Here is a 26,792-nt window from a genome sequence, read left to right on the forward strand (position 1 = left end):
ACAGGCTGTGGATTGTAGTCCATCCTCCCGTCACTCTACTTACCGCTCGCCTGCTCTGCATGCTAACCAAACCCCACTGCCGCAACAACTCCTCTAGAGGCGGGAGCCGCCCTGCAGAATCCCCTTTAGTTACGAGCAAAAAATAATCCAGCTCCTTTTTGAGATCATACTGACATCTCATGGCTGGTATCTAAGAATAACATCTGCAGCATTACTTCTACTCGTAAGCCGAGCACATCTGACAGATACAAGATACTATACAATACCATACAGTTTTGTCAAAGCAGACACACACGTTAAAATGAGATTATATTTGAAGAGCATAATCCTTTTGTTCCAGAAGCCTTAATGACAGACTACTAAAGAAAAATACTATGCTAAAACTTATGCAACTATTCTAAGTTTATTTTAAAATTTTGCCATTAAGCTATGTGCCTTGAAAACATCATTTAAAATCAATATTTTGTTTTATCTGAATAACCGTTTCTTTGACTTAGTGAGTTACTTTCAGCCCTTTCCTCCATCACACTGTTAAGAAAAGTGCTTATCAGCCTCTGAGCCTCCACTCAGGAGCTTTGACACTCTCAAAGTGCATGTTCAGGGAGTGAAGCCAGAAACCTGTAGTGTTTGGAAGAGTGGAACGATCCATGAGGAAGGGCCTTCAGACCAGTGCATGAAGACAAGACCTCTACTAATACTGGTTCTTACTGGCTTGCCAGTTCTGCAAAATATTGGGGAGATATATGCCTCCATTCCAATAATAAGTGAAATAAGTTACCTTTCACGTTCTTTTCTTACAAGAAAAGAAAAAAAAAAGTTAATTACATAAATGCACGTATTTTTTCCAATATAACTTGTCATTTTGGGTCACATTTCTACCGGCCACAGAACATTTGAATGATTTACTTCACAGCTGTGGCAGAAGCTGGTTCAGTCATCAGGTGAACATCAGCAAGGTTGTAGAGTCTGAACTTCTATTTGCTGTATGAGGTCACTGTATGAGGTCGCAGTCATCTGCTCGCTTTTGGGGAGTGTGACAAAGTAGCAGTATGGACCATTATTTACAACGTCCCAAACAAACACTGAACTGAAGAACAACCAGGAGGAAACAAAATACATTTTATAAATGTATACATTTTAGCCTTAAGAAAATCTCCCCAAACAACAAGAGGGACAACTGAAACACAGAAAGACTACTCAAAACTATTCTGGAAAGAAAAAGTTTCTCCTTATCAACTCCTGCTATATACTGCTGGTCTCAGAAATTGAACAACTTGATAGGGTGCCTGGGAATATATTTAACTATACAGTTTTGACCAAAGAATTAAATAAAATAAATCAGAGAAGATTTCTATAGATTAGTATGGAGTTTCTGGAACATGGAAGCGTTAGGAGGAGGGTTAGTGACACAGACTAACTTCTCAGATTTGCAAATAAGTAGGCAATACGGGAACCTATCAAAGCAAATAGTGATGATATAATTACCCAGTACCCTAAGCACTAAGTGACAAAATCATGTTTCTTCTCTTTCTCAAGGGTTGTCCTCCTCCATCCCCAAAAAATGCAATTTCACCTCTATGGTAGAAATAAGATGGAAACTGTATTTTTCTGCCCCAATCCTAAAAATCATACCAGTTTGTAACATTACATTGTCAGCTGCATGAGAAACTGGTGATATAATTAACAATATAAACATACATACCCGATTGTCATCTATTGTCAGATCAATACAAGCCAATGTTAGCTTTAAGCTGCTTCTTAATTGTATTTAGAAATGGGAATGAACATTTAAATACTTTACTACATAATCAAGTGTTCAAATTAATACAGCCTTCATTGTAATTAGAAGCAGTTCAATACTGACATAAAAGCACATGCACAAATGAATACTGTTCCACCTTTTCGGTGACAGATGACTTTCCCCTCCGTGAGTTGAATCAATGCCAGAATCATGAACTGCTTCATAGTGCTTGAACAGCTCCTCAGCTGATCCATGAGACTTCATACAGAGAGGACAAATAAAGCCCTATTATAAAAAGAAAAAAAGAGAAAAAAAGAAGTGAGAAGTAAAATTTGGCTTTTTGCATCTTTCTTTTGCCTCCACAGTTTAAAATTTTCTCATATATTTAAAAGGAAAGAAACACAAACTTTTTTAGAAAAAAGATTCATACCAAGTATTTTGTGCTCCAATAACAGTTTTGGCAATTAAAAAGTTAAATGAGGCCTACAAAATTCATTATTATTATTCACTGTTTTTTTTTCCAAAACATTATGTACCAGTAATGAACTTTTATTTAGAAAAATAAAAAGAGTCATTTTTGAAGGACTGTAAGACCTTGCCGTATAACTTTTCATAAAATCAGATTCTTCTTCCAAAGAGGAGGTAGGGTTTGGGGACTTGCTTTTAGAAAAGGAGATACAAAAAACCACTCATGTTAATGAGACAAAATAAAACTCTCTAAAGCATAGCTATTCATACACCTATTACGATCAGATTTAGGCCACTGATTTTAATACGGACCAGGTAAGAGTAGAAAACAGTGTTCATCTTGCATACAATTAGTACATGCAATTCAGAAATGAAGAACTGAAATCAGAACTCTACGGTCTAAAGAACCAGAAATCATTCCTTTACATCCCAGAATATTTAGCACAAGCTGACTCACAGCAAAAACTTAAAAGGGCAGTACCCTCATTCTATCCCCAAAGCCAAGCGAAAACAGTTACAATGACGTATCTTTAAACCCCTGTGGCCAAACCGACATTTACCAGAAGCGTTACCTACCTCACTTTATCTAGCAACCTATTAAATCAGTTTTTAACTGATGGACTTTAATTTGGTTCTTTACTCATTTGGTTATCGTGATCACTCCAAGTCAAATTCTCATTTATACTAGAGCCAATATGCATCACTCAAGCAAAACAAAGAAATTTCAGAGTGGAAGTAAGCAATTTAGTCTCATAATAAAGGCACCTTATAACTCCCAACTGTATAAAGAGATCTTTGTGCAAATGAGATTAAGGGCCTAGGTTTGTTTTTTGTTTTTTTTTAAAGCGTGTTTGACATATACATTTATGTTTTTAAACATTACCCTTAAGTAATGGTTTGTATCACATTCCAACCCTAACTGCGTCACATGAATTGTATGAATTGTATCACATTCCAACACTAACACAAAGAGCTTCATTACCCAAAATCAGAATTCTCCTGGGAGACTATCACATTTTACATAATATACACTCCTGCAAGATATCTGATAGATACACAAATAGTTTGGACACTCAGTTTATGCTCTTATCTGTGTATTTGGACATTACCAGAGAAGCCGCAGAACTTTCGACATAATTACAAAGTGAAGGTACTGAATGTATATGTCGTTAATCACAATAGCACTCATTTTCTAACTCGGCATTTATAGTATTTTGTTTCACTAGTCATTAATAATTAAATAACTAAATACTTATATGGACTTAATCCAAGAGAATTGTCAGGTTAGACTACTCAAAGGCAGTTGAAGCTCCAGAGCACTGAACAGGAACTTTATTATCGCTATTATTTATTTTATGTTTCAGAAAATTAAAAAATTAAATATAGTTGCTTGTCAAACCCATTACATCCCCATATTGAAGACTGATTTTAGCAAAACTGGATCAAACAAAAAAGCATCTTCCTTCAAAAGCAGAACATAGACATTTACCTCTCCCTACAATTTATTTCTAGAATTCATCTGCATGGCTTCACTTACTTTAATACTAAGTCACTCATCATATGCACATGTGCCAAGAGGAACACGTGCCAAGAGTTTCCATATAGGAAACTCACTACCCAACTTAGCTCCCAATAACATTTCTCCGATCTAATTAGCACAGGACATCAACGAAAGTTACTCCGAGCAAAAGAAACAGAGGCAGAATCTAGAAAATTCTTGGCAAACAGCAACGACAAGGAACAACAGGACAGGTCAAAAAGCAAGGAATTTGTTTTGCAGATGACATGAGAGCGGACACTCTCATGCGGTAACAGCATAACAGAACCCTACTGGGATGAAACGCAACCGAGCAAATCTCACTCCTTAGTTTAGCTTCCCAGTAACACTCAGACCTGCTATTTACCAAGACAAGCACACGTTCTTATATGGCACAGGTGAATCTGGAAAGAATGAATACAGAAAATTGCTCTCTCCTGTCCTTCCTTTTGCCCTTCATTTCTTTCCATTAAAGCAGTAGAGTCTGTTCAGTTGCTTTTGGCTGTTTGGTTGGGTTTTATTGCATGGAAAGAAGGGTCCTGGAGAAGAGGAAAGAACAGATTATATTTGCAATTAGCCCAAAGGGACAGCAATCAATCACTTGTCTCAATTATTACTGAGCAAAGCCAGCCCAAGATTTTCCAAAAAACCAGGCAAAAACTGAATGCAGCTCCCCCACAGACAAGGGACCAGGCAGAAGAAAGCTGCAGAGCCAGCAGGATGCCTTGTAACCAGAGGGTGGGCAGGAGCTCGAGAGTCAAACCCACCACTCCTGGGAGGTGGAGGGAAGCATGCACAAAATTTCCTTTCTAATAACAGAAGCCACCTTCCTCTTGCATGAGGTGGAGTAAAGAGCGTGTCACCCAACAGCCCCAGGCTCTCCACAGGCACTGCAGTAACCACTGCTGGCCTCACTTTTTAGGCACCTGGCACTGTTAGGATCAGCAGTGGATTATGGCGATCAGCCTGCACCTTCAGGGTGAAACGGCGTTTCCTAAGGGTCTGACTCACAGACACAGAGAGGAAGACACTACGCTTCTGCAAATGGGCACCCTTGTCACGGAAAAATGTTATCCTTTCTGCTACTTGTAGAAAACCAGTAGATGGTTGGGGCAGGCAAGAACATCAGCTGTTATTGCTAAATGCGCCATAACTCACAAATCAAGGCTTTAGACTACGCACACCCAGGACCAGATTGCCTCATGCAAACCAACAATGCTACTGAAGTCAGAGCTGGTATACGAATATTAAGTCAGTTCTCTTTTTACTAAGAAAATCAGAATCATCTCAACTGTTCTTGGGCACCAGATAGTGACTGACAAAAGTAAAAAGCTTTCCTGGGCCTACAACAGTTAGCCCCAGGTGAGAATCTTGTTTGGGCATCTGGAGTGGTGGGTATCTCTCTCCTCCTTTTTTTTTTTTTTTTTTTTAAATGCAGCCATAAAAATCAAATCTCTCTCTCAGTATCATCTTGAGATGCATTTTGAAAACATATATAAAAGTATATTTTAGTAATTTGAAGTCGAACGTCTGGGAAGGAAGAGGAAGAGAAGAAAACTCACCATTAGAAATGCTTACCTCTTTTGAGCACTTTTGTTCCTTTTTAGGAATTTGTATCAAGTGCAAAACATTCACATCGAGGACAGACATGGTCCTAACATAAAGGGCAGACTACACAGGTACAGCCGTTAAAGGGTTGTAACACTGGCCACCACAAATGGGGTGAGGGAGGGAGGTCTCCATTCCAGTAAGTCTGCACTTGTCTTCCTGAACTACACAGGCCCTTACAGAAGGCACAAGTATCAAAGTAATGTTCTTGTATTTTAAGAAGGCAGTTACCATATATAACATGCACAATTATACTTTTCCAAAGGTTATATTAACCAAAAGGCATTTGGTAAATTTCATTTAAAAACACATTTACGAGTTACGCTGCATAAAGCACAGCCATGGAGAACTGAAAGGGATTTAATATTCTTCAACTAATAAGAGGAAAGATATCACTCACAATGCTTGCAAGGGTGCATGCACAGACATAATTCATAACTCCCCAACTGACATTTCCAATTGGGCTTTCTCTTTTGCTTTATGCAGGGTGAAAAGAGTCCAAAAGAAGTTAAGGACAATTAGATGATTGTTGGTGTTTTAGCTACATAATCTCTCCATCAGGAAATGGCAATTTGTTGAATCTAAAACTCTTTGCAGACCCCCATCAGTTAGAGGGAAAATGAAAAAAAATAAAATAAAGCCACCAATTACCGCATGTACAAGTTTTATCAGGGAAGAGTTCTTAGGATCACAACAGAATTTCTGAAGCAAGGCAAAGCAAGAGAAAAGAAAAAAAGACCAAACCAAAACACCGCATATGTGCACAGCCTAGCCACTAGAAATCAACCTACAATTTACAGCTCAAAACAGCCTGTGACCTACGGGTTAAGGCGTGCCGATGATAACGGGGAACAATAAATTTCAAATCCCAATTTCCTGATTCAGAGGGAAACGCGCGAATCTCTTCTGGATGGATGCCTAGGCACCACGCATAGCGCCAAGCATCCCCACAGCACAACACTGGTCTCTGTTGGCACAAATCTTCAAAAGTATACCAGTTTCATTCAGAGCAGAAGAGAAATTACTATCTAGAAGTTTTGTAGGAAAGCGTCTTGCCTCGCATTGAGTTCTAATGCGAAATTTTACCAACAATCTTAGACTGCATGGAAGCATTACAGGATTATTTAATTGACTTTGTCAAAAAGGACTTACGATTAGGTCTGTACAAACGTTCCCTTGTAGCTATTTTTCCCCCTCTGCTAGCTAAGATTTACTTTCAGCCCTGATAAATTTAAGCTTCTCAGTGCTCGCTCGCTCTCAAAAGACATCCGAGGTAAATGATTTCTTTTGGGTAACATTAGTATTCTTACGAATCATTAATACAGCACTCGTTTGGAAGTAAGCCAGTATGTTAAAAGCAATGCTTGAAGGAAAGTCCTGCAAAAATAACTACCATATTTATTTTTATTGTACCAACGTAATTTACCAGAGTGTAACTGTTCAGAGAACTTTGGCCTCCCACACAGAAACACTCCCCAGTCCGCGCACCAGCACAGACTGATAGGCACGCTCTGTACAACCAGAAGTTTTTATCAACTGCAGTCACTCCACAGAACCATTCAGAAAGATTCACAAACAATTCACATAGCAGAACGGACTGAGCAGATCCTGCTTCTTTGGGATGGCGGGAAGTAAAAACACACATTTGAAAATCCCAGCCCACTCAGAATATTGCCTTAGCATTGAAGTTTTTCCTCATCATCCAGCACAAACCAGATCTAAACATGAAGTTGTCTAGCATGACAATACATTTTAAAAAGCAGCGTTTTCCTTACTCACCAGCATAGAAAAGCAAAGATACTCCTTCAACAGGCTGAAGGCTTCAGCTTGCAGATTAAAAAACTTAAACGTTCACACGTAAGTGTCAACTCACCAATCAGTATTGACGGAGAGCGACTCAGTACTCTCCACTGGAGTCAGATGCTATACATAGCAGCTGAATAGCTCCATCATCTATAATGGGAGCTTGAGACCCCTACGGACACATGCCTTAAGCCTAGATGCCTTCATCCACAAACTGCTTTTTTCCCTCAGAGTACTACTGAAACAGTCTTTGTAGAGCTAATATGAAATCTTGGCTTACATAACTAATGAGTGGAAGCACAGCTTACTTTATTCTAGTCTCCTTTTACACAAATTAAAACCAGGATTATCTGACAGAAAGAAGTCTCTTCTCAAAAAAAGTCCCATGGGCTAAAGAGCTTTTACAGGATGAAATTCAGATTTGGTCATATAGTTGAAGTACAAGACAGAAGGTATCCCAGATAAGTTCTGAAGTCATAGACAGAGCTATCTGCCTTCCTTAGCATTTTGTTTAAGGAAACGTAACAAGTGTCTATTCTATTCCCCAATCCCATTTTAATACTGACAGAGCTGAACTACTGGTCCCAATGACACTGCTACAACTGATGTTGTTCTAAAGCTATATGTAGTAGAGAGCATATATATAACACAAATATATTTACTTGTTTATTAAAAAAAGAGCTAGAGCACATAGCACTCTTTGCTAATACAAACAGAATTTCTGCACCATCTTAAATTTTTATTCCAGTAATTATGTCATGAGTCAAGCTTAAAGAACTAGGGAACTTACTATTTTCCACTGAGAACTCAATTTTATTCCACAAGCACACTTCTTGGAAAACATCCAAGTACTGCAGTGAGTGAAACACAAGAATTGCAATTTAACTGACGCTCTTACTATACAGGAAAGATAAGTCAATATTCTACCATATACGTACTACATGGTGAGCTTAGCCCGATCCAACATGTACTTTAACGTGTTTGACCTCCATGGGCCTAGGCTCTAGTTTACATGAATTTTAGCTTCTGTGCTTCATCTTTGACTGTCCAGAAATAGTGGGTCAGCACTCCAGCCTACAGTCTTACAGCAAGTTGCACGAACAAAAGTAATAGCTGTGATTCAAATCCAAAGCCACAACATCCTCTAATCATGACCTACTTTTGTCAACACCTCAGAATTCAAACTTACATTAACAACTGCTTCACAAACTTTATCGACAATATACAGCTTGTCTTGCAGATAAAAGTTCAGCATATTCAAAAACTGAAAGCAAGTTCAAGAGCTGTATGGCATATCCATTCACTCAGAGGCACAGATACCTGTTTGGAGCTGGTTTTAATTTTTAAGCATGACAAATTTTTGGCAAGTCGCTAAACTCACTATTCATGCTTCTCAACTGCAGTCAAACATTCACAGCCCTTACTGATATAAGGTATGTGTTTTCATCATCATTTAAACAGTAACTCTAAACTAAAACTCAGATATTCTCCATTTAACAGTGTGATTTAAAGGTGGAAACATTTTACAGGACCAAAGGTTAAGAACTGTATACACTTAGGGCCAGAGGGAAAAAAAAATGTACTAATGTTTCAGAGCTGAAAGATATATCAAGTAGTTTCTTCATTTTATTTCCTGAACGCATATCAAAACAATTAACTGAACCCTCAAGAAGTTCTCAGAGGCAAAATAAACTGTCCGCCTAGACATCAAGGCCAAGACTATGTTTCAGAATTTATTTCAGAAGTCTTACAAACCTATAACAAATGTATTAGACATCCGTAAGTTAAAGATAAATAAAGTAGGTTTTTCCTTTTATGTTTTTAACATGAAATACTATTGACAGATTTTTGTTCCACGCCTTCCCCCATAAAAAGCACTTTCCTCTAGGTTTACACACACAGTAAAATGACGGTGGCTTCCCTGAATAACATCTTTATTTAATCATCGGAAAAGAGGTAAAAAGGTCATCTTTCATATAATTAAGCTCTAGAGCCCATTTCAATTTTACATGCAAGTATTTAACCTTCAGATTAAAAAGAAAAAACATGTCTGCTTACATTTCTTTTGCAGTAGACTGCAGACTCAATGTCTTTCAAGAAGAGAAGCTGGTTTTACTTGACAAGAATAGAGCCAACATAATCTCTAGTTCTCTTCTGTTGTCATTAGTATTGAGTCTGACATAACCTACAAGACTACAGTTTTGTCAGAAACTAGAAATTCTAATTCAGTGGATTATCTATTTCTTAAAAAAGTTAGTCGCATCACATGGCCAAGTCAAATCAAATCAGCATCTCTAATTTGCTGCAAAATCCAAATAATATTAAGAGAATGAGGAATTAATGTAGCAATATAGTTCAACCAATGATTTTTGCTCCTAAGCCAAACAGGCAAGTACCACTGAGGTACAAACAGCTACTGTACCCTAATTTGATAACATGAGAAGCAACTGAAACAGCATCCAAAGAGGACAGAACACAACAACCAGCATTAAAGCGCAGATATGATGTTCTGGGGCAAAAAAAGCAGTCTGCAACATTCCACGAGCATCCACATAAACAGAGGATGCAATCAGTTGGATCTATAGTAAGAGACAAGTGGGAAAAAAAACACCATAAAGAATGAGGCATTTTCAAATAAAGACAAAAAACATATTTCTCTCAAAAGTTTAGCTATTTAGAAGTTTTTGCACAATCAGCATTCCAATTTACACTCTGGACATTCCTGCTATGAAAAGTCTATTCAAAAAAACATCATCAGGGTCATATCTTGCTTATATTAGCCAAGAAATACACATTTACTAAACACCTGGAAAGTCAGGAAAGTCATCCAAAAGAACTGTTAAAAAATTGTCTTAGATTTAGCTTTGATAAGGCAACGGATTGTAACAAGCACTACATGCTAAACGTGGCAGAAGTACCACACGATGGTTGCCTGGATGTCTTAAGTGAAATCAGAAAGGTAAGTTCGAAACTTAAGCCTCTTCTAACACACACTGTTCAGAAACCATGAATGTCTATCAAAGACTCAAGCAACAGCGGAAACAGTTTAGAAATGTATCGTTCCTTGAGGAAAAAGGAAACAATATAGAACAAAACTAACTAACTTCTGTTAGTTAAACATTGCATATATGAAAGAGTGGGGAACAAGGTCCCTGTTTAGGAATGTGGTGATGTATTTGCTGGCTGAGTTGGTCATACATGGAAAAAAAACTGGCACTAACGTTATGGTGCTTCTTCTTGCAGTGGAATAGCCCTTGGTTTTTTAAGGTAAGACTTAATCGGTGCTTCCAGAGAAAAAAGAAAGGTATTTCAGTGTCACTTTCACCAGTCGCATGCTAAAATCCATGGTTTGAAGCATGAAGACTCCAGAGAGAGCTATTTAAGAGAAATATCATAAACAAAGCTGAAGGTGAGTGGTGAGGATCTGTTTCAGCAGTCCATCAGACATAGTCAGAAGTTTCAGCAGTAGAAGCCAGCGATTTCCGAACGCTAACTCCCATTGCCTGGAGGAAGGAATGGAGGGAAGAACAATGAGAACACACAGGGGCTAATTACTTGACTTAATGTCAAGTAATCTGATCAGCAGATAAGGCTTTACCAATGGAAAACAGGTTAGTGAAGAAAGCAGTAGGCAACTTTAAAAGCATAGTGCTGATGCTTTGGTCAACTGATTAACAATTTTTCAGCTCACACCAAATGTAAATTCAAACCAAACACTGACTTTGTAACACTTAATATTCTGGATCCTACCTCTATGGTTGAAGACAATGCACTGACAAAAACTGAATTCAGTAGCATCTCCATCACCGTTTTTCAACGAAACTTATTTAAACTTTTCACAGTAGTGACACCAAGCATCAGAAAGACAAATATCAACCTAAGAAAGCCAAACTCAGCAATGCTGCTATGTTTGTTAGAGAAAACAACACTGAACACATCACTGTTTTCTTTCAAAGCTGTCTCAGAAATGGCCAAGATGGAATAGAAAGTGATAACCTCACTGGATTGCTCTTTCAAAATCAAGATGTGCTTGTTACAAATGCAAACCCTCATTTTCCAATAGCAAATGCAAACTAACTTCTCGATGATCAAGTATTTTAAAATTTTACGTATTAATACTGATAGTAATCATTAATAATGTCCCACGGTTTCAATCCTTCTATGTATGCCGATATAATGAAAGAATAAACTGAAAAAAAATCCATATGTATTAGCTTTCTTTGTTTTTTACCTCTTTCAGTTATTTTCTGAATTACTGTACCGAAGGCCATAACTTTAGCAACAGGACTTGAGCTAGAAACAACCGAATTCGCACTTCACACGCCACATTCAATGCACAAGTTTTGTCAATTAAAAAGTCATCATAAGTTAACGACAGGAGGAACTGATGGTGGAAAAATAAAAACAAAGTGGGCAAGAACCTTCAGTCAGCTCCATGAGACTTTTAAACATAATCTGACTTAAATAAAAAAGTAGTTTCTTTAGGTAACTAAACCATCTCACATCCCAGTATATATGATACCTTCACATGAGTAATGCAGCAATTTGTCACTGATAAGTCATAGTTTACTTAAGAAAGGCACTTGCACTGTGATTAGAAAATAGAGATAATGCTGACTTGACCACACACACAGTAATACAGATGGTCGTTGATTCACGAGGCAGCAGTGATGAGTCAGAAGTTGCCAGTTCTATTGATTTTGAGGAGGATCCTCAGCACAACTGCAGAGCAGCAAGTGACAGTTTTACCTGGATCTTACAGAAATATTGACTACTCATTTTAACAGCAGACAGATCATCCTTGAGAAGAGATCTCAAGTAACTATGCATCACTACACTACTGATGGCTTTCATCATCTTTGGGTACAACGTCCCATGCTCTTTACAGTTTTCCTTTTGAAAATAATCATAAAGTGCAACTACCCCTCAAGTTCTCAGCAGGGGAGGAAAAAAATACTATTTAGCAAACGTGTATAGCAATATACACAATAAAATCATATAGCTCATATAGCTAAGAATAAATATTCAAAAGAAATATCAGCAGAAAGAAATGCAAAACAACTTTATCTCCATACAAGCCCAGCTAATGCATTGGAAGCTGCCTATCCTCAAAAGTAAAAAATCCACTCTCTGAAGATTCAGAGAAACAAATCAGATAACAGCTTTCAGCTGGACAAGGCTATTTTCTTTTTCACACTACACATTTGGAAGAAATTAGAAATGTTCTATTTCTTACAATATCTATCAACTAAAATAGCATTTGCATTTTGTTGGGGGATGTAAAACAATTCCAGTAAAATTCTAAGATGTGATTTAAAAACATTATTTTATAGTTTTGCTACAGCACTGAAGGATCTTTCAAAAATGCTCAGAGTAAGAAGCCTCTAAACAACTTTTGAACATCCTATCTTTGGTTTCCACCTTTCACCCAAGGGATCTATCCCCCAGTATAAATCTGCTTTAAAAGCAGTTAGCTAATAAAAGCTACAAACATTCAATTTCACACAGGATTTACCAGAGCTGATACTGCATTTATCATGACACTGAATCTGAAGTGGAGTGTATCAAATAGTACGCTTTTTCATTTATACAAAAATCAAGCAAAAGCTGTTCGAAAAATATATATATACACCAGTGAATGCAAGTCTGCCAACACTGCACTTATTTCAGGTGAGAACTGCAAATCAGAAAGCTAGCCATGGAAGAACTCTTTTGCTGAATGTATAGTTTTTAATCATGCATAAGAGATCAATTATGTTTCAGCAAGAAATCACAAGAAATACAATTAAGAAAGGTGAAACCCAAGCCATGAGAAAAAGATGTATGCCCATTTAAAGCAGCCCATTGCCAAAGCTATTGAAACAATATAAACAAGACCCACAGTAATGGCTGGAAGGTCATGAAGCTCCTGTCTTCTCCTTTCTGTCCCAGAGTGCTCATTTTGGTAATGTTCAGACAGAGCAGTAGGAGTTACACACACTTTCATACATAGTGGACAGATGAAGCCCTGTGAAACGTATATTTGTTTTTAAGAAATCGAAAAAGACAAAAAAAAAACAGGCTTGGAATCAAATAATGTTCAAATTCTTGCACTGAAAACACGGATCCCTGCACTGAAAGCAAAGTCTGTAGCTATTTCCATTCAGAAAAATAAGCTCTTTCAAATCATGTCAGTATCATAGAGAAGACAATTAGGAACAGTTATCAAGAACATGAAACAAACAAATCTATGCTGCATACCACTACTTGTATTCCACAGATTTTTGGTACCCCTGCATATGACAAAGGAACACACTACACAGTAAATCGTGAATGGACCATCATAAGGCATCACATCAGATCCATCTTGCAGTTTCTCACAAGGGTTTGCAGATGTTTCAAAGACAGAGCCAAGGATGGTGGGGCAAGACTGCAGAAATACCTCTGTAAATTAATACATAGATTCATAACTCAGCTTTCACCGAAAAATAAAGATACTTTAATTTTCATCAGAGAGCAAATTTACAGTAGACATGTACTGTAGACATGTACAGTAGACATGTATGGCCAAGGCACACATTCAACCGCATGCCTGGTGTTCTCTTTTAAGGCAAAAGATGCATGTTTCTTTGTAGAATTTAAACCTCAGCATATGTTCACCTGAGATTTACCAAAGGAAAAGGTCCAAATAGCTCCTAAAGAGCTGCAGCTTTATATCTTTAAGATACATTCTACATGCTTAAACACATGGAAAAAGCAGGGCAGAGCTTAAGGTGCTCTGGGACTCTGTCCATGCTGGTGGTTGTGGGATGCCTGCAGCTACTTGGCAGACCACTGCAGAGGCACACCGAACAGACTGCATACAACCCTGTCTGCCCTCATGGGACATGCTAAGGCCCCTTCTAAACAGGCTATCCGTGACCAACTTGTCTAACCAATGCAGCTACATGGCACTAATGAAAGCATAAACAGAATACATACTGCTAGACTCATTGCAAACATGGATTATTCGGCACCTCAGTGCTGCAGAAGGAGTTGCACTGGGGCTACGAAGGTAAGATAGACTCAAACTTTTTCTCTGGGTCAGATTGTGCAGTGAATAAGAGAGGTATCTAGACTTGATTATAGGTTCAGGTCCGTGCATGATCTGCAATGCTGACATTGCCACAGAAGGGACTTAAAAAATAGGATTTCCTTCTCTCCTTGAGTAAGAAACAACTTAAAGTTTTAATTAAACCAGTCTTCCTCCTCCTTTTGTTCTATACTACAATTCTCAGATATCAGGACTGATTTTAATCAGGCCTGAAGGAGGCAGAAGATATGAGAATCTGCACAGATCTATTAACTTTTCTCCATTTGAATCTTAACAGCAATACAAACTGGAAAATCTAGTCACAAACTGGCCTGGAATGAAAACAAGTCAACTGCAATCCTGATTTTATGTAATGCTGGAGAACCAGGTGGGACCACAGCCATATAATGGAAAGCAAACTCTCTGCAGAGGCTGGCTACTGTGCTTTGGGAGAGATAGTTCTCAGAAAGAGAACATCTCAGGCCAGCTGCAGAGGAAAAGGAAGATCAACAGAGAGGCTCGAGCTACATGCTGTAGTGTATGAACCTCTGGAGAATAAGAAATCATTATCAGCTTCAGAACTCATTTTCAAACAGATTTTGAAGATTATATTCTAAAGAAAACATCTGACTTGCAACCAGTGAGACAGCTGGTAGAATTACTGACAACTAAAAGATATTTTTTAACATGTTACAACCAAAAGTGACACATGAGCCTTTGGTTCGAGTTCCAACTGAGCAAGAAAAACTAAGAGTATAACACTGCAGACAGACCAACACTTCACAAGTTCTTCCTATGTCAAGAAAATAATACTACATTAGTATTGATGTACCTTGTGACACCGCTGTGCAATCAGTGATATTATCACCATGTTAATAGGATCATGTAGTTTTAGCCAAACTTTGGAAAGAAGCAGTTATCTCGTTGCATAGTCTTACGCACTGACTAACTAGGAAAGTACTGAGATTTTACTCTGCAACTTAAGAATTGTTTGTTTGCTTCAGGGACAGCGTAAATATGCATACAACGCACAGATTTTGACTTACGAACATGTGACACGGGTGATGTGGCAAGAAATTAAGGAATGTCTGATTATACTGACTGTATTAAGGCTTCAACAACTAAGAAATTAGTAGATGCACAGAGGGAAGGCAATTATGATTTTAAACAGCATAGCAAAAAGTTCTCTTATGATTTTTAACAGACGTATGGGTATCTGAACCATCGTATATTTCATTCAGTGTAAGAAAGGGCACTTTAATGTTGTAATAGCAGTAATTAACCTTGCACTGCATTTGTATGTTAAGCTTGAAACATTTGCAAGCTAGGTAATCAGGCTACATTAGCACCAAATTGCTTCGACAGCCAGTAAAGTCAGTCTGCATTTTTCAAAGTTAATATTTGACAACACTGTAAATCCAAAGACATTGTAATATGGGATTGATGCAAGAAAATCAGCAACACAAGTTGTTTTGTTAAAGTATACAGCAGATAAAAAAACAGATGTGATTTAAATGTGGTAGATTAGACACAGATACAGAATAAAAACCAGCACATTCTATGTTTTAGGTTGAGAAGGAGGTTTCCAATGTACATCACGGCTTAACAGAAGCAAGGTTTAAGGGTCTACAATTGTGAAAATGTTATGCTGAAACTCTCATATAAGATTTATTAAACTCTCGTATAAGATTTATTAATGAGGAACACTAAGGTTTTGTCTCAAATTCATCTCTATAATTACAGGAAGGATTGTTTGTGACTACTTAAATAGATACATCTAAATAAAAGCTATGCATTTATATGGCCTACCTTCACTTTATTTTTAAAACACTCTTATTGGAAGATAGCACTTCTGAGTATTTATTTCATATGATTTTGGGGGGCAGGGGTAGATTATCCAAAGGAGTTCCCAACAGTTTATTAGAACAGAGAAACAGCTCCCAGGGTTTAAGACTCTAGTCCCATATACTGGCGTACGGTACCTCAGAGGAGCCTTCGTTGTTCACGTCCACAGCATTTCCTGGTGTGGCAGATGAATCCGAATCAGAGCTCTGAGACCCAACTCTGCCTGGAGTCTAAAAGACAGAGGGGAAAAATGAATGCATGCAGACTGTATTTAATAAAGCATACTATCTAGCCTGTGCAAACACCTCTCTTATATTACCTAAAATATGAAAGTTTTTTCCCTCCACAGCAGTAATAGAAGTTGACACACAATTTTGCAGTCGTCACTACAACACTTCAACTACAGCTTACATCCAAGACTCAACATATCAAACAATAAGCAGATATCAGAAGCAAAGACCAGGATTTCAGCTCACTTCCTCTAATTAAAATTCAACAGAAAACAAAGGATTAAGCTAAACTCGGCCATTCTATCACTCACTTTAACGTTAAATTAGGTCTCTCTATCCAATAGGAAAACACTACAAATTACAATCTAAATGCTTTCAGAGGCAGTAAATTGATATTATCGTACTACTTTCTTGATAACTTGTTTGCAATCTGAACAAGCATTTAAAGATTTGAAAGAAAATTAAAGAATGGGACCTTCCTGATATAATAAGCAACTAAGCAGGTACACTAGGGCTGTGATTTAAACACTGAAGTATGAAGACTGTGATTAAGTTTAACCATGTTAATCAGTAAGATAATCTATAAAAGTAAATTCCTATGAATATGTTTGAAATAAAAACAATAGTATTGATTTGAAACTATGTATTTGGAGAAAATTAGCAAATAAATTTGAAATACTACTTGATTCAAAACTGGATGGATGGATCCCAGTTTATGATCCTTATTTAATTTAACCTTTTAATCAAAAAGTTCACTTTTCCTTCTCTTACTCCTCTCCAAAACTCTACTGCTTGACTGATGCCAAAAATGTTAGTATTCTTAAGGCAAACATTAGTACCTCAAATACTGATACGCACTCCTACATTATATAAAAAAATAAAAGCTCATTATCCAAATCCATGTTGACAATTAAAAATGGGATGAAGTAATGTTACTGTAGTATTTTATCCTATCTGAAAATCTTTGTCATGTTATAAAGGACTTAATATGGAGGATTAAAGATAGAGAATTCTAAATCTATAGATGGAAGAACAGAAGTTAACAAACAATTTTAGTTTGCAAAACTTGGTGTTTCCAAAATCTTACTTATTTTAGAATTTTCATTCCTGAATAAATTCCTTTTTTTTTTTTTCCCAGATATTGGGATAGTACTGCCAAGTAAGTAGAGGGCCTTTTATAAAACGTCTGCAACATGTAAGCTTTTCCATAATTAAAGTATATTTTTCTGTTGTGTTTTGTAAAAAGTTTTCTCTTTCCAACTGTCATGATGACTACAGCCTTTTCTAATTAATCAAAAAATAAAAAAAAAATGTAATAAAAAGAGCAGGTTTACCAATTAGGGACTGAATTCCGAGTGAGATACCACTCAATTTTAAAGAGGCTTTGAAGACTAACCAAAGGGTGATGAATGGGGTGAGAGAAGCAAGCTATCAGGGTTGGTAACAGTAAGTGTGAGGGGAAAATCTTTTCTTATCCCAAGCCTTCCCTGGGGTCATCACTTGAGTGATCAGCATGTGGTGGTTTTCCTACTCCGGCATCTTTTTATTTTAGCTGCTTAAATTTTGTCTTTTTCATGTTTCTGAAGAAAACAATACAATATAGTTTTCTTCTAGTACAACATACAAAAGCAATAGGTAAGATGATACAAGCTCTCCAAGTCAATATTATAAGAGGCTGAAAAGGCACAAGTAAAGAATACGAGCAAAGCATGTCAAAGTGAAGGCATTACTACTTCTTAACTCTCTACAGTTGCTTGGTTAAGCTATCACTTACTGCCTCCTCTACACAGCTACAAGTTGGCTCACTGGACCAGATGGGCTACATCCAAGGATGCAGAGAGAGCTGGCCAATATCACTGCATGGCTGCTCTCTACCATCTTGGAAATGTTGTGGAGATCTGGGTGGCCTATATTCCCAATAACTGGAGAAATACAAATGTTATACCCATCTTCAGAAAAGGTCAAAAGGATGATCCAGGAAACTAAAGGCTGGTCAGCCTCACTTCAGTCCCTGAGGAAATCATGGAGCGAATGTTTTTGGAATATGGTTCTGGGTACGTGAAGAAGGTGGTGACAGCATGGATTTAACAACAGTAGATCACAGTTGACTAACTTCATTGCCTCCTAGGATAAAATGACTGGATTTGTGGATGAAGGGAGAGCAGTGGATGTCATTTACCTTGAATTTAGCAAGGCTTTCGACTGGCTCCTGCAATTCTTGTATCCAAGTTAGGGTGTTATGGTCTGGATGGGTGGACAATCAGATGGGCAAAAGAACCATTTGGATGGTGGGGCTTAGTAGGCAGCGGTTAATGGGTTGTACTCTATCTGGATACCAGTGACAAGTAAGGTACCACAGGGTCTATTCTGGGACTCTCCTGTTTAGTATCTTTCAGTGACCTGGAGGAGAAGTCAAAGCACACGCTCCTGAAGTTCAGAGAAGATGCCAAATTGGGGCAACCAGTTGACATGCTTAAGGGCAGGGCTGCCATGCAGAGAGACCTTGACAGGCTGGAGAAATGGACCAACAAAAACTTTATGAAATTCAATAAGGGCAAATATAAAGCCCTGCACCTGGGAAGGAGGAACACCTTGTAACTGGACAGGCAGGGGACTGACTGGCTGGGGAATGGCTCCGCTGAGGAGGACCTGGATGTCACGTTTGACATCAAGCCAAACATGAGCCAGCAGCATGCCCTGGCAGCAAGAAAAACCAACAGCATCTTGGGCTGTACTAGCAGGAGCACAGCTAGGAGATCAAGGGAAGTTGTTATTCCCGCCCACTCAGCACTGGTAAGATCACACCTAGATACTGTGGCCAGTTTTGCCAGCTCCCTGCCCGCTCCACGCCCAGTACAGGAAAGACATCAATAAACTGGAGCAAATTCAGCAAAGGGCCACCGACATGGTCAGGGGCTGAGGCACCTGCCCTGCGAGTCCTGAGAGGCTGAGGGACCAGGGCTGGTTCGGACCGGAGCTTCAGGGGGAATGTAACAGCAACCCCCCCATGGCCTACAAGGAGAGGGAGCTGAGCTCTTCACAGCAGTGCACGGGGGGAGGTCAAGAGACAACAGAGACAAATTGAAACAAGAGAGGTTCCTACTTGATGCAAGGTAAAGTTTTTTCCCTCCCCCCAGAAGGAGGTCACTCAGAGAGGCTGTGCAATTTCCATCCTTGAAGGTTTCAAGAACGAACTGGGTGAAGCCTTGAGCAGCCTGGTCTGACCTCATCACTGATCCCACTTTGAGCAGAGGTTAGACTAGGGATCTCCTGAGGTCCCTTCCAGCCTGAACAATTCTGCAATCTCTTACATGCTACCCAGCAGAAACACACAATGGAAGAGCTCTGAAATGCAAGTTTGGCAGCTTCATTAATGAAGAGATGGATTGCATGAATAGCCAGTAGGAAGAATAATATCAAAATCTGTGAGGTGTAGCCATGCTTCCCAATAAGACAGAGCCAATAAAAATTTAGAAAACTGCATCTAATGTTACAAATAGGTTTCTTCAGTTTACATAGTTCAAAAGTACCTTTTCATGCAATCCATAAATTACGGTCAAACTGCCTAGAGAGATTAGACCTATTTGTGAATCCATTTTGTGCAAGAACAAAGAATCCAAAGAAGATATATATAGACATATGTCTACATAAGGGAACAGAAAGAAGTCAGGTATCAAAGCTTTCTCCGATAAGGCTGCTGAAATTTCAAGATGTAAGAACGCATTTCTTATTGAAAGGAATTTTTAAAGAGACTTCTAAAGTCTGAGCATGATGAAAAGGTTTTAGTGGAGACAGTTATGTTCCGGGAAATCTCAGAATATAGGCCCCTATCTGTCCCAGTATCTACAGTCCACAAATAGAAGTGGAATTCTTCTGCAATGAGGAATTTGTCAGGATTAATGGATATGTACTACTTTAATCCTGTACAATGAAGGGAAGCCTTTAGTTCCATGTTTCAGTTCCAAAAACTGAAGAACGCTCCTTCACGTATTTAGCCAGAAAGATGTGAGAGCAGAAGAGAGAAACTGAACAAAAATTAATAGTCTAGACAATGACAAAAAGGGATGGTCCAGCAGTCTATTTAGACAGGCAGAAAGAAAAATGGCTGGTAGATGCCACTTTCGTAACCCCTGAAAGTATGCTTTCAATATAGTGAATTATTTAATCCCAAAACCAAGGATCTTCCACAGCAATTAACAAAGAACAATATTTTCTTCACTTTATACCTTAACTTCTTATACACATAACTGTGCATTGTTAACTAGCTATCACATTTCACCCCAGAGTTTACTGCACTTCAAAATGAGACGTACATATTAAGCTCTGCTAGTTTTAGCACTACAAACTGTAGATTATTACAACCTTCAGGATGAAAGGTGTTATATTAATGTATAGTGTTATTACTATGTGGTCGATTAAAGTATTTTCTTTATGAAACACTTCAGACATGCTATAATCACACTAAAATGCATTACATGGCATGTCTTACTATGGGTAATATGTAAATATAAGACAGGAATTATTAAACAGTACCTGGTAACATCTTTTTAATCTTTCAAAAAACAAAGTGCTCACTTTAGAATAGAAAGCACAGTTTCAAGTTAGATATAGAAAGTTCACTATAAGGAGGTGGCATTTTCTGTTGGGTGGCACGCACAGGGAAGAAAGCTGGGAAGGAGAGAGGTCACTAAATGCCTTTCAAGATCAGGAGAAATGCACCATAACATCTATACCTAAAGTAGTACAAACTATCAAGAAAAAATTAATACAAATTCAGAAGTGTGTTATGGAAACTGGAATCATAAATGCAATTTACTTCTCTTTTAAAGCTGTAATCTTATATAAATATCTTTCATCAGTCAAATGGGAGGCTGGGTGCTTTTTCTTTTTTTTTTAAAAGGTATTTTTAAGCTAGGTTCCCAGACCATTGTTTTACCATGTTCTATAAAAATCATAATTATAACACATCGAACAACAATGAACGTGGCCCAGATTTTGTGAACTAAGGAAAGGTCAGGAATGATGCTTTTCATTTTCAGTTGCCTTAGCTATACTCTGTTAAATAAATACCTGGACTATACAGGGGAGTATACTTATGAATCACATACAAAAAGTGACTTTTCACACAGGCTTTTGTAAATGTACTTTTATATAATTAACATTTGAACCTGAAATGCATATGTGGTGTTGGAAGACTGATTATGCAAAATTATTATCTCACCCAGTGTATCAGTTTCCTAGGCGTCTGACTTAATGTGTTTACTTTGCTGAAAAGCATACATTTCTATTAGCACTACAGTGGTAGAAATAATATACTAAGCTTTCACAGTGTTCCTCTGTGTGTGGTGCCAAAACTGTAAGCTAAAATAATAAAGAAATATCATTAACAACAAGAAACAAGACAACAACTGCAGCTGTTTCCTGAAGAGGAACAGAAAAATTATATAATGAATGAATTGAGCCAATATAGTGAAACAAAAGAGTATAAACATGGACCTCTACAGTGTCATTTTTGCAAAGTCATTTATCTGTCTATAGCTACACTCAGTCCATTTACATCAGTTTTAAAATCAGAATATATTAAACCTTTGAAAAATAAGTAAGCCTTGGAATTTGTGTTACAAATATGGATTTACACAGCTTTCCCAGCAGAGATTTTAGTACTGCATAAAGATACTATTGTCCAAACGTACTAAGTTCCTAGGCAACAAACAAGATGCAAGAATAAAAAGGTAGAAAAGCCAAAGCTCTTACTATCAAATAACTTTCAGGGCATTTTTCATCCTTTTCTTTTGTTCTTGTGCATTCTTTAAAGACTATATAGTCCAGATGTATTTAGAATAATTTTCTTCTTCAACTTCTGAAACTTTCTGAGAACAGAATCAGTTTTCAGTTCAGTATCTTTCAGATAAAAGATATTTCACACTTCAAGCCAATGTTTCATAGGTAACATATTTTCAAGGCCTCAGTATAAGATTCTAAGCTCTCAAAACATTTTAAACCTAAGTAAGTATACCAGGTAACATTGTTACTTAAAGTAATTAACATGTATGCTAGAAAAAGTAGTGTGATGCAGAACAGAAATAAAATTTATTTCTTTCAAAGTGTGATGGCTATTTTATGACTCCTTAAAATGAAAGGACTCCTGACTTCAAGAATATAAACATCTTTCTTTCACATCATGCAATCAATTCCACACAAGCAAATCTTGTGGCCATGAAGAGTCACATCTGCTTCCTTTGACTCTACAGGGATGGCAAAAACGCTGACCTGGGGTTCAGCATCCACTCAAATAAACATGCTCTCTAGCAAGCCCTGTAATTGTAAAGGTAAAAGGAAAAATATAGGCAAATTATGAGATGCAACATGATCCAGATGAGTATATATTTTGTCTCAGTTTCTGAGCTGGCAGTAAGAAAAAAAATACTACTGTACTATTTAAGCTACAGAAATACCTGCAAAACTCAATTTTCATCTAGAAACCAGTTATACGAACCATTGCTAAAAAACACAGAATAATAGGATCTTACCATCTAAATTCAGCACAACAACTAATAGTTATAGACAGGCTGTTAAACGCAAAGAATTAAGACCAAAACTAGTCCAAACAGTAGTCATGCTGGTCCAACAGGTGTGTCTTTCATTGGGATGTCTACAAAACAGGAGAGATGAGAGAAAGGCTCTGAGGAAGGTCAAAGTAATTAGTCTTCCAGTGACTGAAAACAAATGTGCCTCCTTCATACCAAAAATGCTATTTTTTTTTTCAAGTTTTGCTATCTTGCAAATTTAAGAAGTAGGTAAAGGATGCTGCTTTAACAGACCAGAGGCAACAGTCACTGTCTCACTAGAAAACAAACAGCTGAGAGGGAGAATTTAGGCCATAAAAGGCCTTCAGAGTTTGATGCAATAAAGAAAGGGTAGCTCTTTAAGGAATGCATATATGTAACGTTGGTAAAAAACAAAATCTCTGGATAGGAAAATTGTCTCTCTGAGATATTCTTCAGAGATCTACTGTGGGAAAGACTACCTTTTCCTAGACCAGATGAAGAACAAGGCATAAAACTGAAAAGGGATAAGAGGCTGAACAAGAGATTTTTATGGTGCAAACATACAGATGGATCTTTGAGGATGTTGCATTAAAAACATAAGTAGAGCTTAGACAAAGTTTGTAGAGAAAGGGCCTAAAATGAGGTCCTACTGGAAGATGGCATGGAGACACTGACTTCAAAAACTAAACGAGCAATGTTGAGCAGTAGCAGGTATATAATACTTTCTATTTTGACAGTAGACCATACAAAGCCATGGAGAAGACACTTTTCAAAACAAAAACTACAACTGTGGCTGAAATAAAAAGGTCACTAGTAAGTAGAAAGAGTACTAAAAAAAAAGGAACGTCTGATGTTTTAAAAGTTCAAGAATAAGAGATCTAAATAACAAACAGTATCACATCTTTCATCTTCCTCCTTTCCAGCTTGATGGCTCGCTCTCTGAGTTACAGGAAGTTGAACGTCATAAAGATTTCACGTTTGTTACATACTTTCTGGATTCTAGTTATACCATCAGTAATGACTAGCCATCAGGCTAGAAAGGAAGACATTACATGTCATCAAATAATGCTCACAATGAAAAGTAAACCAAATATATACATAAGAAAATATGTCTCAGTGACAGTAAGGTATTTTTCCCCATGTATTATATACCAGTTGTGTTAATGACACACAGAGAAAAAACAGGAGGTGGTTCCTAGGCTTTGTAATTATTGCTTCAGAGATATGAAAGATCTTAACACTTTGCATGTATTCCTATAAATTAGATAGGGAGCTACAGGCCACTTAACACCAAAGCACATTGGAAGTCTTTTCCATAGTTTGTCAACCGCAGATTATAAGGGGAAAAGGTACATATGAGCTTGCCCATGCACTCACTACTTCTATCAAGGGGCATTACGCTTTTGTAAGAGATGGATTTTTAAAAATACTGTTATTTGCACCAGTTAGAAGATAGATGTCTAACAGCTTTAGGAATCTTGCCCTTTCCCTATTATTTGCTGTTTCCCTCTACTTGAGCACTAAGAAATCTGCTTCACCTTTGCTAGCAATTAGCTCTGCTGCAAGTGTGTAATTTTAAGTTTCAAGAACCACTGGGAAATAATTGTTTGTTTAAAATTGTCAGTGAAAATGGCTGTTTCTAGAATGTGGAACTTTTACATTGAGTTTAGATTTTTACAGAAAATGTTTAGCTGATTTATATTTAGGGCCAAATTTCCTTTGGCACTGTCCCATAAGCATTTTCCTGCCTCATATAAGCTTCCCTTGAAGGCCTGTTATTTCTCAATATCAATAAACACCCAGTTAAATGTTGACAATATTTAATTAGATCAGTACTGAGAAAATTTCCCTGCTTGTTAATGTCTTCCCATCAAAATTCAGGAAGGAAGTTTTCCCCTGTAGACACTAACTTCTAAATACACCAAGGACATACTTTATTTAGGATCCAGGACTGAAAAACATCTTGCAACACGGTGTATTAGCCGTTCTACAATTAAAAAAAAAAAAAAGCAAAGCTTTGTATTTGCATGCTTCCTGCCCCTCTAAAAAAAAAAAAAAAAAAAAAAGGCAACATACTCTCATCATTGTAGCAACTCTTCAGTACAGGGCAGATAAGGAAAGTGTGCCGGTATTAGAAACACTGCAGAACTCTTTCACCCAAGTGCTAGGTAGACAGTTTGTTTTGAAACAAACACCGAAGCGGGCCGTTTGCCCCATTTATGCGGGAGCGCGTCCGGCACGACGCCGGCACCGCTTCCTTGCGGGGCAGGAACCGGAGCGCAGCCTTTCAACCAGCTGAGTGACTCGACTCTTTTCTGCTTCACCCTCCAGCTGAGCAGGGGGGATGAAGGCCGGCCTTCCTCCCTGCCCCGGGCTCCCCTCCATCGACATCCCCTGGGCGGGGGGACGGTGCCACGAGCACGCGGTGAGGCGAGCGACACCACCGCCTAGAGAAGCGGGGATTTTGGCAAGGCGAGAAGGGTGTCGTAAGCAAGTGTCACGCCTTGGCTCTTTAAACGAGCTGGAGCTTCTGGAAAAGCCAGTTCCTAAAAGGCAGGAGAGCGGCAGCCCTCGCCGGCCAGCGGCCTCCGGGCAAGGCCCAGGGCGGCCGGGGCGCCCCAGACGTGGCTCTGCCTCGCACCTCTCCGAAGCGCAAGCACCTGCCGCGGCTGCGCCGCCCCGCCAAAGGCAAGGCACGCGTGGGGGGGGGGGGGGGGGGAAGGAAAAACCAAACCAAACCCTGCTTTTTTCCCCACAAGCTAAAGCCGCCCTTCGGGGAGGGCGCCGCCCGCCCGGCCAGGCGGACACACGGGCCGGTACCGGCCCGCAGGCCTCGGGCCCGCCCGCCGCCACCGCCGCCCCGCAGGGCGGGCCCGGCCCGGCCGTGGGCCCACGCCGCCTCCCGCCCCGCCCGGCTCCGGGGCCGCCGCCCGCCGCCACAGCCCCCCACCCCCGCCGCCGCCGCCGCCCCTGCTCCGCCGCGGGCCGGGCCCGGCGACCCCGCCGGCTCCTTCCTGCCCGCTGCGCTCCGCCGGGAGGGGCCCGGCCCCCGCCGGCCATCAGGAAGCGGAGGCGCCTCCCTGCTGCGCCGCCGCCGCCGCTCGCTTACCCGCTGCAAAATCCTCCTGAACATGGTGGCGGCCGCGGCCGAGGGGAAGGCGCGGGGGCCCCAGGCAGCGCCGCCCCCGCCCCGCCGGAGCCCGGCGCGGCCCGCTCGCCCCGTGACAGCCGCCAGGGGCGGGGCCAGGGGCGGGGCCAGGGGCGGGGCAGCGGCGAGCTCCGCCCCGCCCCGCCGCGGGCGGTCCGCGGGTGGGGCGGGGGGAGGAGGGCTGCAGTGGCGGCGGAGACGCGCGGGCCGGGAGCGCGGCTGCGGCCCCGCTGGCCCTGCCCGCCCCCCGAGTTACAGCGCGGGGGCCTGGGTCCAGGGGCTGGCGGGAGCCCTCGGCGGGAAGGGCCGCCCCGTGGAGCCGGCGTCAGGTCCGTCTATACAGTGGCAGAAAGGAATATTTGGCTCTTAACTTCTTTTTTCCCCCCCTCCCGTAATTATACGGGATAAATCTCATTTATGTTTCTCCCTAGATAGATATTGCCAGTTCTGCTGCTCTACGCTAACCTCTGTGAGACGGACCTCAATCTGCAGCTCAGCTGGTCCCCCAACACACACACGCACACACACACCCCTTCAAACAAAGGACAGCCAAAAAAGAACAGTTCTGCCAAGAAAGAGTCTGTATCTCCTGGTGCTGAGACCAAAGCCCCTACAGGACTTCGGGCAGGAGAGCCGCCAGAATAGCAGTGGACTCTGGGATGTGTCAGCCAACACAAAACAAAACCCTTCTCTGGAGCTACAGCTTTTACGTGCTGAATGCAAGGCAAAGGGCCTTAAGTAAATAATAAGCCTGTTCAATGGCTAAGTATGCTGAGCGTAACAAATACTGGAGTAGAGTGCCGGTTGCACTGT

At 39.6% G+C, this 26,792-nt stretch overlaps 1 protein-coding gene across 5 annotated transcripts in view; it reads right to left on the reverse strand.

Annotated features, from left to right (window-relative positions):
- Window positions 1–26,068, reverse strand: part of EEA1 (early endosome antigen 1) — a 73,085-nt gene extending 47,017 nt beyond the window's left edge. The window contains exons 1-4 of one of the 5 annotated variants that reach the window (XM_068937243.1): window positions 25,941–26,067; window positions 16,191–16,283; window positions 13,039–13,164; window positions 1,899–2,026 (exon numbers count right to left, since the gene is read on the reverse strand). In XM_068937243.1, coding sequence (XP_068793344.1) covers window positions 1,899–2,026; window positions 13,039–13,164; window positions 16,191–16,283; window positions 25,941–25,964 — 371 coding nt within the window. In that variant the 5' untranslated portion in view covers window positions 25,965–26,067. Of the gene's footprint in view, window positions 1–1,898; window positions 2,027–13,038; window positions 13,165–16,190; window positions 16,284–24,764; window positions 24,819–25,940 lie in introns of those variants that run through there. The other 4 variants (XM_068937255.1, XM_068937249.1, XM_009674602.2 and 1 more) reach the window with 4 other exon arrangements.
- Between the last annotated feature and the right edge of the window lie 724 nt (window positions 26,069–26,792).

This window comes from Struthio camelus, chromosome 1, assembly GCF_040807025.1.
Source record: "Struthio camelus isolate bStrCam1 chromosome 1, bStrCam1.hap1, whole genome shotgun sequence".
Lineage (NCBI taxonomy): Eukaryota > Metazoa > Chordata > Aves > Struthioniformes > Struthionidae > Struthio > Struthio camelus.